This window comes from Anabas testudineus, chromosome 16 (genome assembly GCF_900324465.2).
Source record: "Anabas testudineus chromosome 16, fAnaTes1.2, whole genome shotgun sequence".
In the NCBI taxonomy this organism is placed as follows: Eukaryota; Metazoa; Chordata; class Actinopteri; order Anabantiformes; family Anabantidae; genus Anabas; species Anabas testudineus.
In genome coordinates this window covers 3704461-3721322 of record NC_046625.1, presented here as the reverse complement: position 1 = coordinate 3721322, position 16862 = coordinate 3704461, and the positions used below count along the sequence as shown (strand labels likewise).

Here is a 16862-nt window from a genome sequence, read left to right as displayed (position 1 = left end):
TCTTATTTTCGCTGTTTATTGCACACTTCCTTTTTACATGCTTTCTGGTGCACACTAATATTATGTTTTTAAAATGGTTTCTACATAAACTTAACTGAATAGCACTGCACAAAAGAAGAACAAAAGAAGTCCTGATTCATGCCCACCAACAGAAAGTTTACAAAATTCCTATAAAAATGTTAAAAACTAAAAATCAGTTAACTTGTTACATGCACTTGGTGCTTTCTGAGATTACTACTGGGATGAATGTTCAGAGTTTTGTTTCACACTGTAACCACTTCCCCTAATACACATCATCACATGCTCAGCGCTGTAGATGAATTGCAACCATTGTTCTCCTCTTTCACAATGTTAACAAGACCTGTCCTCTAATATCCTCTAATGTCGTCATTAGGGGCCCAGGCTGGAGGTGTTATTCAACTAACATTTGTAAGGCCATGCATCACTTATGTCCCTGCCACAGTCTGTATGAATCTCACCATACAGAGTGGCTCCCTCCTCTGCCACCTGCAAATGTCAATTACCATATTTCCTCCTGACATTTATCAGTAATGCCTAACATGAGGTACGTGAAATCAGTGTCATTATGGTGGAGATGGACAGGGGGGTGCTGATGGCTGCGTAACACCATGCAGATACATACACAACAAGGCTTGTTTATTGATCAGAGATAGTTGAGGCTTGAGCACATCTCAATAAAGTCCTAACCAGAATGTGATCAAAACAAATAAATTGACTGATTAGGCTGTTACTACTGGTGCCGCGAATTGTTTTTTCTTCTTTACTAACAGACCCAAGAATTAGAATAGACAGTGTAAATTTCACTGTGTCAGTCTGCGCTGCAGCAGCTTCAGTCTTTGTTCTGTTTAAGTTTGTATCTGAGTTAAGCTATTGGCACCTTTGCTATTCTGTGGCTGAGACTCTTTGTCACCATGATTAAACTTAACTTTGGTGTGAAAGGTGTGAAGAGGTGCCATATTCTTCTTCTACCAGCAGTGCACCAGTGTGCCATTACAGCAACCCTGCAACCCCCTCCAGTCAAGTTTGCTTTTCCAGTGTGCTGTGTTCATGGTTAAGTGTGGTTAATAGGGTACTTCCTGACATCATTATGAATCTGACAACTGCAGGCCTTAAAAGATCAAAGATGTGCAAACGTAAAAGATAGAAGAACAAGAAAAACAAGAAAAAAAACAAACAAGGAAAAATAAATAAATATTTGAAATAAGCCAATAATCATTTTATCAAGTAATAAAAGTACAAATAATTGGACCAAATGTAGTTTCTGTGTTTTTGTATACAACAACAGAAAATCTATAATGTAACCATGTTACAGCTTTATTTTTCTATTTAAATATTTTTACTGTTGGCTGTGCTGGAATTGTTGTCAGTGTTCTTTTACATTATGTTATTAAGTATTCATGTAATTTCATTTGTATTTTTTATACAGTATATTCCTTTTAGTTTTTGGTCTTACATCAGCCCTGTTTTATAAAGCACTCTGGGCATAATCTTTATAAGACAAGTGCACAAATCACACAAATTTATAGATAGATTTCAACCCATATTATGACTTGGTATGTAGCCAGGAAATATTTTCCTACCACTATAACATTTATATGACCTTTGATTTCATTGAGTTCTTGTTTGACTTATAAAAGTTGCCTTTTACGTATTGTCAGTGAAGGTAAAACCTATTCTTGCTTTCTGTATTTGAACCATTTTTTCATGTTTCTCAGCAGGAACCATGAAAAAAACCCACTGTACTAATAATAGTTTTGTTTGTATTTCTTAACCTTAAATGAGATATATGAGACCAAATAAAGAAGAGCTATTGCTCAGTGTTAATTGACAGGGTGTCTGCTCATCCCCTGCCTGTTCACCCCCATGAATACTGACTAAAGTCTCACTCACCACTCCAATAGAGAAGTAGTTGTTTATAATGCTGTAAGGCACCGGGTCACCTCGCTCCTCCTTGTCTGTGGGTGTGACATCAATCTTCCAGCGATCCAGCATTACCTCTGTACTGTTTTCGATGTCCCGCAGGATCTTCAGGAGGCTCTCACCCTCATAGCCTTTTAAGGAATAACATGAGACAACAGAGATGGGTTGGGAACAGCTTGTGCCACTGTGTGATGCTTTCAAGTGACTTGCAGTAAAATAAGTGCTACCTAACATCCACTAAGTTCCTCTTGAATCATTGACCTAATTGGCTAATACTGGCTGCTTGTCAAATATCAAATATAGAAATGTTGTCTGGTGCTTATATGATGGTTCAACAAATCACACCTACAACTACAATATTATTTAGTTTCAAGATCATCACTTATTTTATGTAGTTTGTGTATTAAGCATTTAGTCTGTTTGTTGATTAGTGATTTTAAAAGCAATTTCATCTCTAAATGCTGCTTTAGTCGTCACAAGAATAAAGGGAAATATTTGAAACTTTGGAATTTAAAATGTTCCATTGTTGTAATAACATCAATCAATTCATCAATTCAATCTGTGCTGCACATAATCTCAGTGGCACACATATACAATCTAATGCTATTCAATACAAAAGTCCTATTGTATCACACCTTTATAGATGCACCCAATAAATTAGAAACAGAATGTACTTTTAGTCTAGGTGTCCCCAGTAGGTTAGACCTCTGAGAGTTGTTTTTTTGTAGTTTGTCATTTGATCAACATAAAAGAAACCATGAAAAATACTTTTAAAAACTCCAAAACCTAGCAGTTATGGTGATATTAACACAGGGGTATGGTGTAAAACACAATAGAGGCCATGTACTTCAATGTATCTATTTTCTGTCAGTACCTCCGCCCCATCGCAGACATCGTGCCAGATCGTTGCCTGTGCCAAGAGGAAGTATACACACAGGGGGGTTCCTGTCCAGGTTGGCCTTATCTGGAGCAGAGGGACAAATATCACAACATGATGTGAAACATGGCCCACTCAAGAATACAAACCCACAGACTTGCAAAGAAAGCACCAAATCCATTTTGCAGGACCACTTGTAAAACTACAAGTCAATACAAATGTCCAGCTGTACAGTCTATTTCAAGAGACACATTTTGCCTGGCGGTTATTACCTCTCTTTGTTTTGATTGATAAAAAATTGAGGCAATTTTTGAGAGTCTGAACAAGAAACACGTCTTCAAGACCAAATAGAGGAGGCCAGGTGATTTTTTTCCCACAAATGATGACTAATATGTTGTTTTCCAACTCACGTAATCATACTATTTTACCACCCCTGAATACGCAGGCTTCAACGTAATGAAAGTGTTTATATACAAACCATAAAGTGCGCTTTACCATTTCTGCCTGGACAACAAGAGTTGCGCTCATTTTGAAAACTAATCAAAACACATGCAATTTTGCCAAAAAGTAAATTGAGTGTCGTACGTTATTAGAAGCTGAAGATTCTGCAGCACCCAGGATGTTTGGAAGAGTTTGTAATTCTTGTAAAATAATTGATAGTGTGAAAGTAGTGCAAATTCATGATAACACTGTGATAATGTCAAATATTGTACAATATATTCTGTACCAATAAAGTCCAGGATCCAGCCCACAGTGCCATCCCCTCCGCAGGTCAGCACTCTGAAATCAGGTACGTCTCGAAAGAAGTTCAACCTGTAACAAACACAGTCCTCTCTGTACATTACTGCTAAACAGCGAGTTGTTTTACCTACGATTATACATTATACATGTTTCTAATTATCTACATATTTTACATTGAGCATAAAGGAAACTTGACCCCAAAATGTTGCGTTTCATTTAAAGCATGACACGTCTCTTCTAAAGAGTGCGAGATCCAAATTCTATAGAACTACTGATTCCAACAAGTGATTCGTTTTCACAGACACTGTTAAAAATTCAAAAGTAATTCTTAAAAAAATAGTAAAAGTCATGATGTATCAGGGTAATTACACAAGGTTAAGCATGTTTTTGCTTTGTTAAAAAGTTGACAGACCAAGACTGGGACAAACTTTCTATAATTATATGAATTAAATCACTAAGTGTTACTCTTTTAGATTGTGAAGAGGGAAATATCCCTTCTAAAGAGTAAGGTATGTCAGTATTACAATGATTTGAAATCAACACTTGTTGCTGTCTCATGTTATGTTTAATTGTATTATAAAATCTTACAAGAAATCTGTCATTTTATTAGCATTTAAAATGACATTTATTCATGTGATTAAAGAAATAAAGGTTAATTAAAACACATTAGCTTTTAGTGTAGTGTTCACATAATGCAGCCACAGTGTGCAGATTATGAGCATATTTTAGAGCCCACTACCACTACATGCTGCTTCATTGCAAACCCTCGCTAATCCTACAAAATAACACATGTCGCATTAACAATTATTCATTCAGTGAGCTAGCCTGCCTGTTCGGGGACTAATTGGATCATGACAGGCAATGTTCAGTCCAACTTCTTCCGTTCCTTCACAATAACAAAGCCCTAACTGAATGAGCCAGCCTCCGAGCCTCGTATGGCGGGTAAATGATTCGCTCAATTACTCTCCAACTGGGACCACAAACCATATTAGACCAAAACAGACGGCCGCAAACATGAAAGGCAACTTTGGGGATATGTAAATACCAAGAAACAAACACTTAATTTGCTGTAATTGCATTAGTGAGGCAGCTAATTGACAGGAGTGCGTGCGGCTGCCTCGGCCTGCAGTGTCCGACTGTGACCGTTCACCTTACTAATGTGCGTACACTTAACAAAATATTAACAAGATTCCAGCTGGACAAAGGCCTCTGGAAAGTTCTCAGCTCTGAGGAGAAGCTCTGGGTTTAGTCCCAGATATAAAGAAGGCAGGTGATGTTTTGAGCTTAATGCAATTCAATAGAAAAGGCAGAAAACAGTGGACACAAGGTGAGTCCCCAAAAACTTGGAGCTGCGTTAGCACATCTGTGACCTGAAAACTGACAACCCAGATCTCACAGAGGTTTCTGTACCCTGCGTGTGCCGGGTGTATTTATTTTTTTATAAGGCACAAAGACTCTGTTTTCAGATCTAATCAAAGCCAAACAACATAGCAGCACGGCCAGGCACTCCTGTGTGTTTAAATGCTGCTGGACGCAAGTGAAGGAGTCTTATGCATGTAAATGATCTATTCCTTTTCTTAATCACAGGCGTGAACCATAGGAAAACCGATGACGGTCCGCACTCACAGCCTGCGGTGAGCGGCTCGTCTGTATGCGCGATCACATGTGGTATGGCGAGAGTTTCACCTCTCTCTCCCTGTCAGTCATCTGTGTCATCAGCTCTCCCTTCACTTACAGGCTTATGCATGTGGAGCCCCCACTAGCGTAAGGCTACAGCATGCTGCAGTCGCCTCCAGGATTTGTTATGTGTGAACTCACCTTATTTGGGTCTGTGCTGTGTTAGGAACTGAGTGAAGCTTCTAATACTAAAGGCCTCTCTTGCATGTGATGGTGGTTATTATATGTGAGCAACAATAGGACGCAACAGGATATTTGTAAACAGAGAATCATTAGATATTATCTGTAGGGTAGATAACAAAAAGTCCACTTTTGTGTTTCTTTCTTTCTAGTTTGATGTTGATGTTTAGAAATGACGAGACTAACATGGTTATTAAGTACTAGTAATATGTCAGCTGTCTTCAAGGTGCTTTTGTAAATAAAAAATTAATAAATGCAGTTCAGGACCCACAATTTCCAAACTTATAAAAACCATACTTAAAAACTGTCTAAGAAACCTATAGAGGAGTAAATAAGTCCTTCACAGATTGAACAATAAGACATTAATAAACTCACTGCAGGAATAAACGCAGCTTCAAGCGATCACATGACTGATCAGATGTACTGTATACTTTCAGGAGGAAGAGCCAATCAGGTAAGAGCTGACCTATATAATATCTGGCATACTGTTCATTCTTTAGAGATGTGTAATTTTATGCAAAAATAGGACATTTTAATTTTTATTTGTGTGGATCTATTTATGTCAAGTAGCAATGCAACATGCAAGACATGCTGCTGGTATAGGAGGTTTAAAAAAGTAATTGCAAAATCAAATCAAATGCACTAATATAGTTATTCTGAATTACACAGTTTTAAAAACCTGCTATTCACAACAAGGATGTCTTGTACAGTGACTCATTATCTAAATCTTAAATTTAAAAAGTGTTTTTCAGTTTGATAAAATCAGGTCCATGTTAGTATGGTGCTTGAATACATTTTTGATGCTTTGGCATGGTGAACTAGCTGTACATACCCTGGCATGGGCCCATTCTTGGCCAGGTTGTACACTTGTCTCGGGTTCAGAAGATACTGGAACTTTCTGTAAATCCTACAGGAGAGAAGATACAGAGATATCACATCAGCAAGCATCTGTCCAAAGAAAATAAACTAACGGTGTAAAGACCTGCTTCAAAAACTGACAGGTAGGACTGAGAAATGTGGATTTAGTGTCAGATGGTGATCTGTAAATGCAGATGCAGACCAACCTCTGCTCAGGGCATGACAAGGCAGTGGACTGGGCAGTGGGGTGGGACATACCCCGAGTCCCCTTAAGGAGAAACCATTAGAAAGACTAATTCATTTTAATTTCAATTTCATTATATCAACTGGCTGAAGTCATATTTTGATCTCATAATTTAAACAAATGAAGGCTGGTGTAATAAGGAGTGAATGAATATGTTTCAGTAATAACCCAATTAGCCCTGGGTTAAAGAAGAGCAGCCAGCCAGCGACATGACAGCGAGGAGGGTGTCTGAGGAGTGGAGAGGGTGTGTGGCTGAGAGCTGACGGCAGAGGCAGCCAGAGCTTTAGGTAAATGTTATTGTGTTCTTATTTGACTAAGTAAGCCTAAAGCACTTGGCAGCCAGGGGCCAAGCTGCTGCTGCTGCCTTCCCTCTGCCACTGTGAAGAGGAGCTTTAGAGGCCTCTTGTAGCATGTTGAGACAGATTGTGTTCTTACCTCTCTCCCTGCTTCCCCCCGCTCTTCGGATTGACAAACACTAGCAGAGGATGAGTGCCCTCTATTGTTGTGATCTGAATGGGAGATGTCAAAACAAACCGTTGATGTTTGGAAACTGCAGGATGCTTCACAGGAATTCACTTTCAAGCTTTATCCCTCATGACTTTTTATTGATTACATACAGCTCTTCCAAGCTGTGTCAGTCATGTGATACATTTACTGTACATATAGCCTTCTGTAGTTTCCCTGTTACCTGGCTGTGGCTAGGTGGGAGCACTGAACATTCCTCTGTCTGGATCCAAATTTACTGTTATTGTGTGTTAATTGGAATTTGCTATAATAAAGGAGAGCAGTAATAAAGTCACTAGAAATTTATTTTTATATCAACATATGATGAAATAAATGTATCTTGTTCACTCCACGTCAATTTGTTGGATCAAAAACATTCTCTTATTCTCTAACTTCCTTTGTCCGTCATATTCAGCCCTAAGATGCTTCATTCTTACTAAAATATTTGCAGTAAGATGTCAATCTTAGGAAACAGGTATATCATTATTAAAATTGATCAGTATTTGCCTAAAACAGCGGATTTAAATACTGTAGTTAGTCGCAAACAGGAATAAATAGTGTTTTTGTTAGGGACTATTTTCAGTGGTGGATTAATTCACAGCAAGGCAGTGTTTAGATAAACAGGCATAGTATACATATTTAGTACTTTTTGTATATATGTTTGTCTTTTCATGGGATTTGTCAATAAGCTTGCCGTTTGCTCAAGCTCATGTGGGGATAAGTGATATTTGATGCAGGCTGTACTTTAAGCTTCAGTAATCAAACAGCCCTGGATATAAAGTACAGTAAAACAAAGCCTCCTTACTGTATCTAATACAGTTCAACCTGTCATGATTCACAATTCAGTCCTCATAGTTATTTGTCACCACTTCCTAATTGGCAGGACACTTTGTCTCATGTGACGTGAGAGAGGATTTTCCTGTTCCTCTGTAGTAGAGCAGTAGTAGAGCTGTGGACACACCAATGCCAGAGGCCGAACTCACAAAGCGCCACATAAACAAGCTCTAATCCAGCAGCCCCTGTTTGAACTGTCCTTCCTGCAGTTAGTCTGCAACGACTCGCCCAGTGCTATCCCTGACACAGATGAAGCGCTTAACTCCCCCTGTCTGCTATCCCAGCAGGCCAAGGGTGAATTAATGAGCTCCCTGTCCAGTCCAGAGTGATCCATTACTTCCTGTAATTATAAATAATAATCTTGATTATTACGCTGGTTAGCTGGCGAGAGGCATAGATGGATGTGCCTGGGATATGATTCATCATATTTCTCTCCCAGCCACATGTAGACGAGCAGTCGCCACAGACAGAGGCAGGTTTCCATCGCTAGCATGCTGGCTGACAGATATTAGAGAGGATCAGGCCGGACTGGGCTCTGCTGTTTGATACTGATTACTAGCAGGGCCTGCAGAGCCCCATTATACAACCTAAGACCAAGTTTAGAGGTTCATTTCAAAACATGATATGCAACACTGATCCGTGGGTACTTGTTATAGCTGTGCATATACAACTAGTGGACTAAAAATACTACCGCCTGAATTATGAAAACAAATCTTTAAACATTTCTTGGTCCAAAATTGAGACAGTAGCAGTGACTCAGATTCAGATTAGCAGCGTATAAAAGCTTAATAATATATAATATAATATCTTATAAAAACACTATTTGTATACTCTTTAAGTTCCCTTTTAATGGGAACTTGTGATGTACTTTAGTTTTAAAAAGCACAGTAGAATAAAGTTTACTTACTTACAATGGCTTTGTGTCAAAGCTCTGACTCATTTTACATTTTATAAAAAAAAAAAAAACATATCCAGCTTTATACTGAATCTAAACTTCTTGGTAAAGCGTGTTTGTATAATACAAATGTGCCTTCACTAGACTAGCATATAAAAATAGACAAAACATTTGTATTTATTTTAGTTAGATTAAATTCACGTGATCCCTGTATGTACACTGCAGTATCAAAACGTATAAATCTACACAGGCAGCAAAAAAATCAGGAATACTAGATTGAGGTGAATACTTAGATTTCACCTGAAGTCCTTGTCCATCCACTGTGACTGAGTTAGCCCTCTGCATCTTTCCCCGGCTAGATTGGCTGGACCGCGAGTCTTTCCTGAGTGTAGACTGTCTTTCCTGTGGTCAAAGGTCAAAGAGGTGAGATCATAAATCAGGTGATTTCTACTAAAATGTGACTGATCTGCGAGAAAACTTGAGATAAATTTAAAGAATGATTTAAAAAAAATGTAATTATTGCTTTTACTTTGTTTAGATAATTTAGACAACTGGTATACTGCAGAAAAACTACTATAACCAAATAAATAAACTATTAAAAATCTAAATAAAAAAAAAATGGTTCTGACTATATTTATATTTTATTTTAAACTTTTACCATAGTGTTAAAGATTATACAGGTGAAATGCTTAACGAGAAATTTGAGGTATGATCGTATTCCCTAAAACAGATTAGTATCATTTTGCAGACAAATGAACAAATAAATAAATAAAAAAAATAAAATAAATAAAGCTTTGCCATTTCAGAGCTCAGCGGGAGAACACAGGCTGATGATTGCACACTCAGAAAACACAGTGTCAAACAAGGCCAGATTCACTTAGACACGGGACCGCTGACCAGTGAGGAGTGAAGTCTTACCAGGACGATAGGGCAGATTGAGTTGGGGGGCAGGATGTGATCCTTCAGGGGTCCACAGTCACACTCAGGTTTCACATGGGAGGCACACTTGTTATGGAGCTGGAGGAAGTGGCAGCCATTAAAAACAGCCAAACTTGTGTCAATAACAGAACATGTTTAAGGGCACATTTAAAGCTTTATACTCAGGTTTTATTTGCATTATTTTTGCCATTTCTTCTGTTTTATTTTCTATTAACTTACAACCACAATCAAGTGTTTTCTGGGTGTAAATTGGTGGGATAGCTTGAGATGTATCAAAGGTGCAAAAATGAAACCCTAAACAACAAGAAGCAGTGGGAATATAATGAGGAGGTGGCTGCCTCTCCTCGGGTGGCAGCTTACCGTGATTTGACACCACACACAGTGGAGCCCAGTCAGGCCCTGGTAACACTTAATGGTTTTGTGACACTTGTCACACTTGGTGGGGCAGTTCCCCTCTACCCAGAAATGATGCATTACCTGTGGAGAGAGGCATAGACAGCATACAAGGAGGGAAAGAAGTGAGAAAAGAAACATGGTGCAGAAAAACAAGATATACACAAAGGCACATGTGACACAACAATTAAAGAAAGCAAGAGGCAAAGAAAACAAGCAAGAAGGAAAAACAAAAGGAAAAAGGGGAACAGGAAAGAAAGAGAGCAAACAAATAATGTGGAATCTATGTCTTTAAACCAGGCCTATCCTGGTAATTAGCAATGCTCAGTAGCAGATTGAGTTGCTTTAATTCCATTAGAGGAAGAAAAGCTCTCGTCTTAAGCTCCGTGGACCATCGCTGATCCAAGCGTGCCGACTAGTAAACACTTCAATTGGACGCACCTCTGTGTTTTTCTTGGACTTGACATAAGTTTTGATGCAAGACGGTGGAGCCCGAGCCACGCAGCGCTCATGGACTGTGTACTTGCAGACTGAAGGAGAGATAGAAAATAAAAACTCATTCTAAGACTTTCAAATAACAAAATATACAACACATAAGACAGGACAGAAAAAAACTATTCTATGATTTTAATATTAATATACACAAGGGTGGAGTACTATGTATGTGGAAGCTGACCTGAGACTTCCTGTTATTCAGGTGTAATGTTGGGTGCTTTATGGATAATGACCATTGGGGGCAAAAAAACAGTTTTATACTTTTGGGAAAAAAAACAGGTGAAAAAATATGACTCAGTTGTTTTCTGTAATATTTCAAAATTACAGTCCCAACTTAGCGTGTAACTAAACCAAATTTACAGTACTGCTGTTTATTAATGGTTTATCTCTTCAGTATACAAACATGTAGACAGAAGGGTAACAAGACTGGGAAATAGAGACAGCAACTAGGAATCTAAAAATAATTTATAGTGTAATTATTTTCTAACTAACAGGTATTTCTACGCTATATCAACATACTGTACTGCAGTCTTGTATCTGTACAAATGTGTCAAACCTTTAACAGTTAGCGAATCACTCACATGAGCAGCAAAGTCCCTGCTTCCCCAGTCCAATTAGCATGTTAAGACACAGGTTACAATACGCTGGCTTGTTGAAATGCTTCAGTCTCCACACGTGCTGCCCGTCATCTTTTACATTCTGTAATGAGAGAAATAGAACAAATGAAGAACAATGTGAAAAACTGGTGATTAACTGAGTCACTAGTCATTACATCATTTTATGCAATACAACTTTATGTAACTAACCACCATCAAGTATATGACTGATTTACTTGTCATTTAGTCTTTTCGTTGTCTCAGCAGTTCTTTTGTTGTTTATTTTTCATGTTTGCTTCCAGTCAAAAACTGATACTGAATATACATAGGAAAGGTCTTTCTGTACTTCCTTTGCAGTAATTTTCATTCATAAAAATGACATCTTGAATGGATTTCTGCTGAAACTAGTCAAATGCTTCCATCTAGTGGGAAAATTAAGAACTGACAGCACTATCTTTAGTTTGAGTTCTGCACAGTGTGAACTGGGGTACACATACTGTATGTAAGGATGTTCTTTGGAAACCAGAGGGAAGTGTGTAAGTTGTTATGTAATAATGTATGAATTAAAGACAATGGGTTAATAATTATAAGGAATAAGGTTAATATCAGGCAAGACTGCATGCCTTTGCTTTATGTCACTGTGAGCACTGTCACATCAAATGCTGCAGCTGATGGGAGTTGATGTAGTTTGACACTTGTGTAAACAACTCTTATTTCATGTTGGTTTGCAACTACCTGATCAGTCTTTGTTCTCTCTAACGATTCCATTTCAAAATGTCATCATTCAAAAAGTGCATGTTTATTCTGTGTGGACTCACTGTCTCCAGGCCCAGCAGTACCAGCAGTGGGATGGTGGTCATGCCTCCCTGTATCCACTCCTCCAGTGACACCGTACCATCGTGGTCATAGTCGATCTCCTGCATCATTTCCTGGAGGATCTATAAAAAAAAAAGAAAGAAAGACAAGAATGAAAGAAGCTTAACTTCTCAGTAGTTAATTTAGTTTGAGAAAACCACCATGTCTATTGTTAAGTCTGTTAATTAATTCAATTGCAAAAGGTCCAAAACACCTTTTTATATTTAGGTTTGTAATATTCAGATTATGGGTCAAAAGTCTTTCTTACTGGTTTCAGCTCAGTCACGTCCCATTCCAGGTACTCTGCTACATGCATCATCTGGGAAATAATGTGCTCCAGTTCCTGCAGTGAGGCCACAGACAGTCATTACAGGCACAAAAATACTGTATTTACCTTTCGGTATATTGCAGCCTTACAAGTTGATGTCATTAAATGTCTTTGGCATGAATAGACTGATAAACAGCGTGTAATAGCAGGTTGGTAATGTCATTCTTCCACACAGTGGAGCTGCACAGAGAAAAACAAAGCCAGCGTGGGAAGCGCTCGGAGGCTGATGGTTTAATTACAATGGTTGCTTTTTTGGAGGCAGGAGGGGGTGACATTATCTAGTGGCAGACTGAATCACTAGGATGCACTTTGGACCTCTTTAATATAATACGCTGAGTACCAGTAAGAGTGTAGAGTTCAGTGATTAAAAAAATGTTATTTGCTCTAACATGGAGCACAACTTAGGGCGCACTAAATAAATATGTCTGCTTTATTCTCCCTCTTTCTCCCCCTCTCCCAGCCAATAATGTGATCTAGTGCAAAGCCACCTCCGCCCACTTCCCTCACTCCCTCCTATACTTCCTATATATGCAATATACACATACTGTAAACACTGGTGCTCTTTCATTCATAAATATACTGACTCTGTTTCCCTCTCACTCTGCCATTGATTTACTCATCTTGTGTGTTTAGGTTTTACATGCCTAAAATGGGATAGTAAGTATTTAGTATGTTACAGTTACCACATAAACAGTACAGAGTATTATTTGACTTCTAGATGATTTATTCATGTGTAGGCAGCATTTTAATGTCATTAATAAAATTATAAACAAGTGAAGTGTTTTCATATTTAAGAAATCACCAATTGTTTCAAAAATAAAACTGTGAGAAGTGGAAATTAATTAATACAGCTATGGAGGAAATCAAAAGTCAATCAAAAAGGACGTCTTTCCCCTAGGTAGTATCCCCATAAAACCTCTTATGCTTATAACAATCCCAATAATCTCTACACTGGAGTAGCTGTGAATCAGGAGGTAGTGCAGGCGTCTACCAATCATGGGATCGGGTACCATGTGCACTTTAGAACAATGGATTTGTCAGTAAAAAATAATAAAATAAATAATAAAACTAAAATAAAAAATTCAAGAGGAGAAATATTTACCGAGCTGTCCAATGAGCCATTTCCATCTGTGTCATAAAGTCGAAACATAACTGTGAAGACAAAAACAAAACGTTGAAGGAATTGAACAGTAAAAGTTGCACATTGCTCACTGTTCCATAAAACATGTTTTGTCTTTCTTTTTGAATGTCACAGTGCACTTCCCTGCATGCAAATAGAAAGCAAAACCTTTAACTCCGCTGTAGTAAGCATCTGAATGCTGCTACTTTAAGTGCCCCTTAATTACCACTCAAAAGCATCGCCATAGAAACAGACAGCTCCCACATCACAGCTGTTACTGAAAGATCCTCCCACATCACATTGATGCATAAACACCCCCAAAGTCAACTCACAAGTTTTAACGTAGCAGACATCAAACAACATAACCTGGCTGCAGATTATTTCCATACTATTCTTAGAGATGCTCTAATGCTGCAGTGCCCTAACCCACCTCCAGACTGGCCTCCACGTGAGCGTGGTCGCGATGCGGTAGAGAGTTGCTGACATCATAAAGAGTTGACGTCAGATGGCGGTTTGTCCAGCCACTAACGAGGAGCTAATTGCCAGTTTCTTGAGTGAGTATGACCTTTTGGGCCAAAGGGAGGAGGGGAAGTGATGCCAGTGTGGTGTTAGGTGTTGGGTTGATGTTAATGGTGTCACAAGAAGGTGCTTGTGGTGACTCAAGGAGGCCCCAGAATAGCAATAAAGTGCAAAAGATAATGAGAGTTGTTAAGTTCCGTCTGCGGAACAAATGACAGAGAAAATCTAATCTTTTATATTATTTCTGTAAATTTATTATCATTCATTCAAGTATTTCCACTTAAATCCAGCAGATTCTTGTGGAGTTCATCAGCTAAAATTGCAATTATGAGAGTATGAGGTCAATAACAATAGTAATTGATTTCAGTTCTCTTATTCAGAGTCCCGTTTTAGACAATCTAAAGGAAGGTAGGTAACTTTAAGATTGAAGTTAAACAATCATTTAACACAAATGTGTGCTGTAGTAAAACTGAGCTGAACATTTGAATTTAATCACTAACACAACTAGATCATACAAATGGATTTGTATGATCTTTGACTTAGTTTCCAAATACATAAAAAATCCATATACAGCACATTGGTTTGTCCTCTTTTAGATGCCACCAGCTATTTGTGGTTGTGTCACCATTTGTGTTTGTTGGTGGTGATCACCTGTCCTTAGAAGTTGTTTTTTTAGGCAAGTACTTCACTTAAGTATAGAGTATGTGTATTTCTACTTCTTCTGCTTTATGCTGTGCTGCTTCAAGGTAGTGAATCCTGTTAATACCTCAAAGAAAACAAACTCTATGAAGTAAGACCAATTTTTTTGCCTTAATGCTAAATTTTACCTGAGTGGCTGAGTCTGCTGCTAAATGTCTTGTAAGACAGGTGTTATATTTCAGTACAGACATCATTGCTGGATGTCTTGAATTTGTTCATGTCACATAACGCTGATAATAGCAAAAGACCTAACTGCTCATGGAAGTTGCACTGAAAATATTTCCTAGACACACCAGCAGAGGGACCCATCCACTTGGAAATTAACATTAGTGGCTCACAAAGCAAAACAGAGACAGGGATGCAAAGCGTGCCCAATAAGACATAATCCATAGTTAAATCCGTGATGTGCTCACAGCATCAGATGAATTATTTAGTCAACACTGTGTTTAATGAGTGCTACTCTACTCAATAATTCAACAGATGGATAAGATTTACCTCAACACAAAAACAAGTCTCATGTCCAATTAAGCAATCTAGCCTTGTGAATAAATGATGATAAATGCAGCTAGGACATGTGGGAAGTTGTGTCATACTGTGAATTTGAGGCATCAAACACCATTATGGAAAAAATTAATGAGATCTGCAAAGATCTTTTCTAAAGGGATGAGACAAGCAAGCAGAGTAGACATAGATAAATTCATTTAATTTGTTTTTCAATTAAGAATGTATTCTCTAAGCAGAGAAAACACACCTGAGATCATAAAACCTTGAAACCACAATGAATAAATAATGTTGGTTGTAAGTTGAAAAAGCACATTTTAGATATTATTTTACTAGAGGGAAAGTCTAACACAACGAGAAAGAACTTAACGTCTTAAGCTCTACATACACCAGGTACAGTAATACTGACTCACTCCAATGAAAAGCTGAGACAGAAGAAAAAAGACACAGAGACAGATCCAAAAAGAACAAGAAGGAAATATTTGGATGGAAAGTAGCCCTCTATTAGTGTTTGTAGAAAGGTTCAAGTCAATGTCCTCATGTTATGATTTTATGTAGCTAACCATGTAAAGTGGACACTGTAATAATGCCATTTAAGTTCTCAGCATGTGCACAACTGCAGACAATAAAATCTAAGTAAATATAACAAATAAGACTGAACTCAAACGTTTTCTTTGTGTAATAATGAAATAAAATTAAAAGGAGCATTTCACAGTGTTGTGAGTCATTTCTTTATGATATACATTAATTAAAGTAACCATTGTTATCATTATCAACCTGCCAATTATTTTCTCAGTTCATCAGTTAATCATTTAATAGTCTATAAAGTGAGAATGCCCATTGAACAGGAGATGGTAAGTTTTCTAATGTTTTGTTTTGTTTGCCCTGTCTACTCTCAGATCTTGCCTGCCTCATGTTTTGGCCCTTTTGCTCTCTTCTGGATACCCTCTCGAATCGATTGTGCCTTAGCTTTGCTTCTGTGCCTGCAGTAGCACGCCTGCTCTTTTTGTGGTGACCTTTTGTTGTTACTTTTACCAGTCTTACCGCACCTTTTGTTGTTTCCTTCAGTTCTTGTTTTATATTTCTGGTTGTTTTTGTTGTCACTTTGTTTATTGTGCTCAGCTACGTTTTCCGCCCAGCTAAAGTTATTGCTTTGTTTTCCAGTCTCTTTGTTCCCTGCTTCGCTGCCTAGTCACCATTCACTTGTAATAAACTCCTTTACTTATTCACCTCGTGTCTGGCATTATAACTGGGTCCTGAAAAACCTCCTCCAGTTGTCCAGGTGCCATGACTCAACTTCCAGATAACTTCACCTGGATGGGAATCTTCCCCGAAGCAACAAATCTTCACGTAGAAAATGGGCCGTTTCCACGTGTTCACTTTAAAACGACTGAAATTATTAATAGTACTGTATAAGAAGTCTGCGGATTAGTCTTTATGGGGTAATGTGATGTCCCTTAGACTTGATTAATTTATGAAGACAGCTAAAGGCTACTTTGATTGCCTTCAACCTGTTCTTGGATTTTGTTAGCAAAGCAGCAGAGCAAAGAGTCATGACATTACCTTTGTCTTCTTATACTTTGCCTTTTTCACTGGGTTTTAGCCTGACCTTACATAACCTGCAGAACGGCTGAGGTTTAGGTTACGTCTGCTCCTGGCAGCTCAG

The 16862-nt window shown here is 38.1% G+C and overlaps 1 protein-coding gene across 1 annotated transcript in view; it reads right to left on the bottom strand.

The window, feature by feature from the left end:
* The window catches only part of dgkb (diacylglycerol kinase, beta), a 53819-nt gene that overhangs the window by 24860 nt on the left and 12097 nt on the right, over positions 1-16862 (bottom strand). Inside the window, exons 7-19 of the mRNA XM_026370145.1 lie at positions 13460-13509; positions 12298-12372; positions 11993-12112; positions 11160-11277; positions 10525-10613; positions 10051-10167; positions 9670-9768; positions 9052-9153; positions 6954-7027; positions 6249-6323; positions 3546-3631; positions 2816-2905; positions 1912-2072 (exon numbers count right to left, since the gene is read on the bottom strand). Coding sequence (XP_026225930.1) covers positions 1912-2072; positions 2816-2905; positions 3546-3631; positions 6249-6323; positions 6954-7027; positions 9052-9153; positions 9670-9768; positions 10051-10167; positions 10525-10613; positions 11160-11277; positions 11993-12112; positions 12298-12372; positions 13460-13509 — 1256 coding nt within the window. The remainder of the gene's footprint in view (positions 1-1911; positions 2073-2815; positions 2906-3545; positions 3632-6248; positions 6324-6953; positions 7028-9051; positions 9154-9669; positions 9769-10050; positions 10168-10524; positions 10614-11159; positions 11278-11992; positions 12113-12297; positions 12373-13459; positions 13510-16862) is intronic.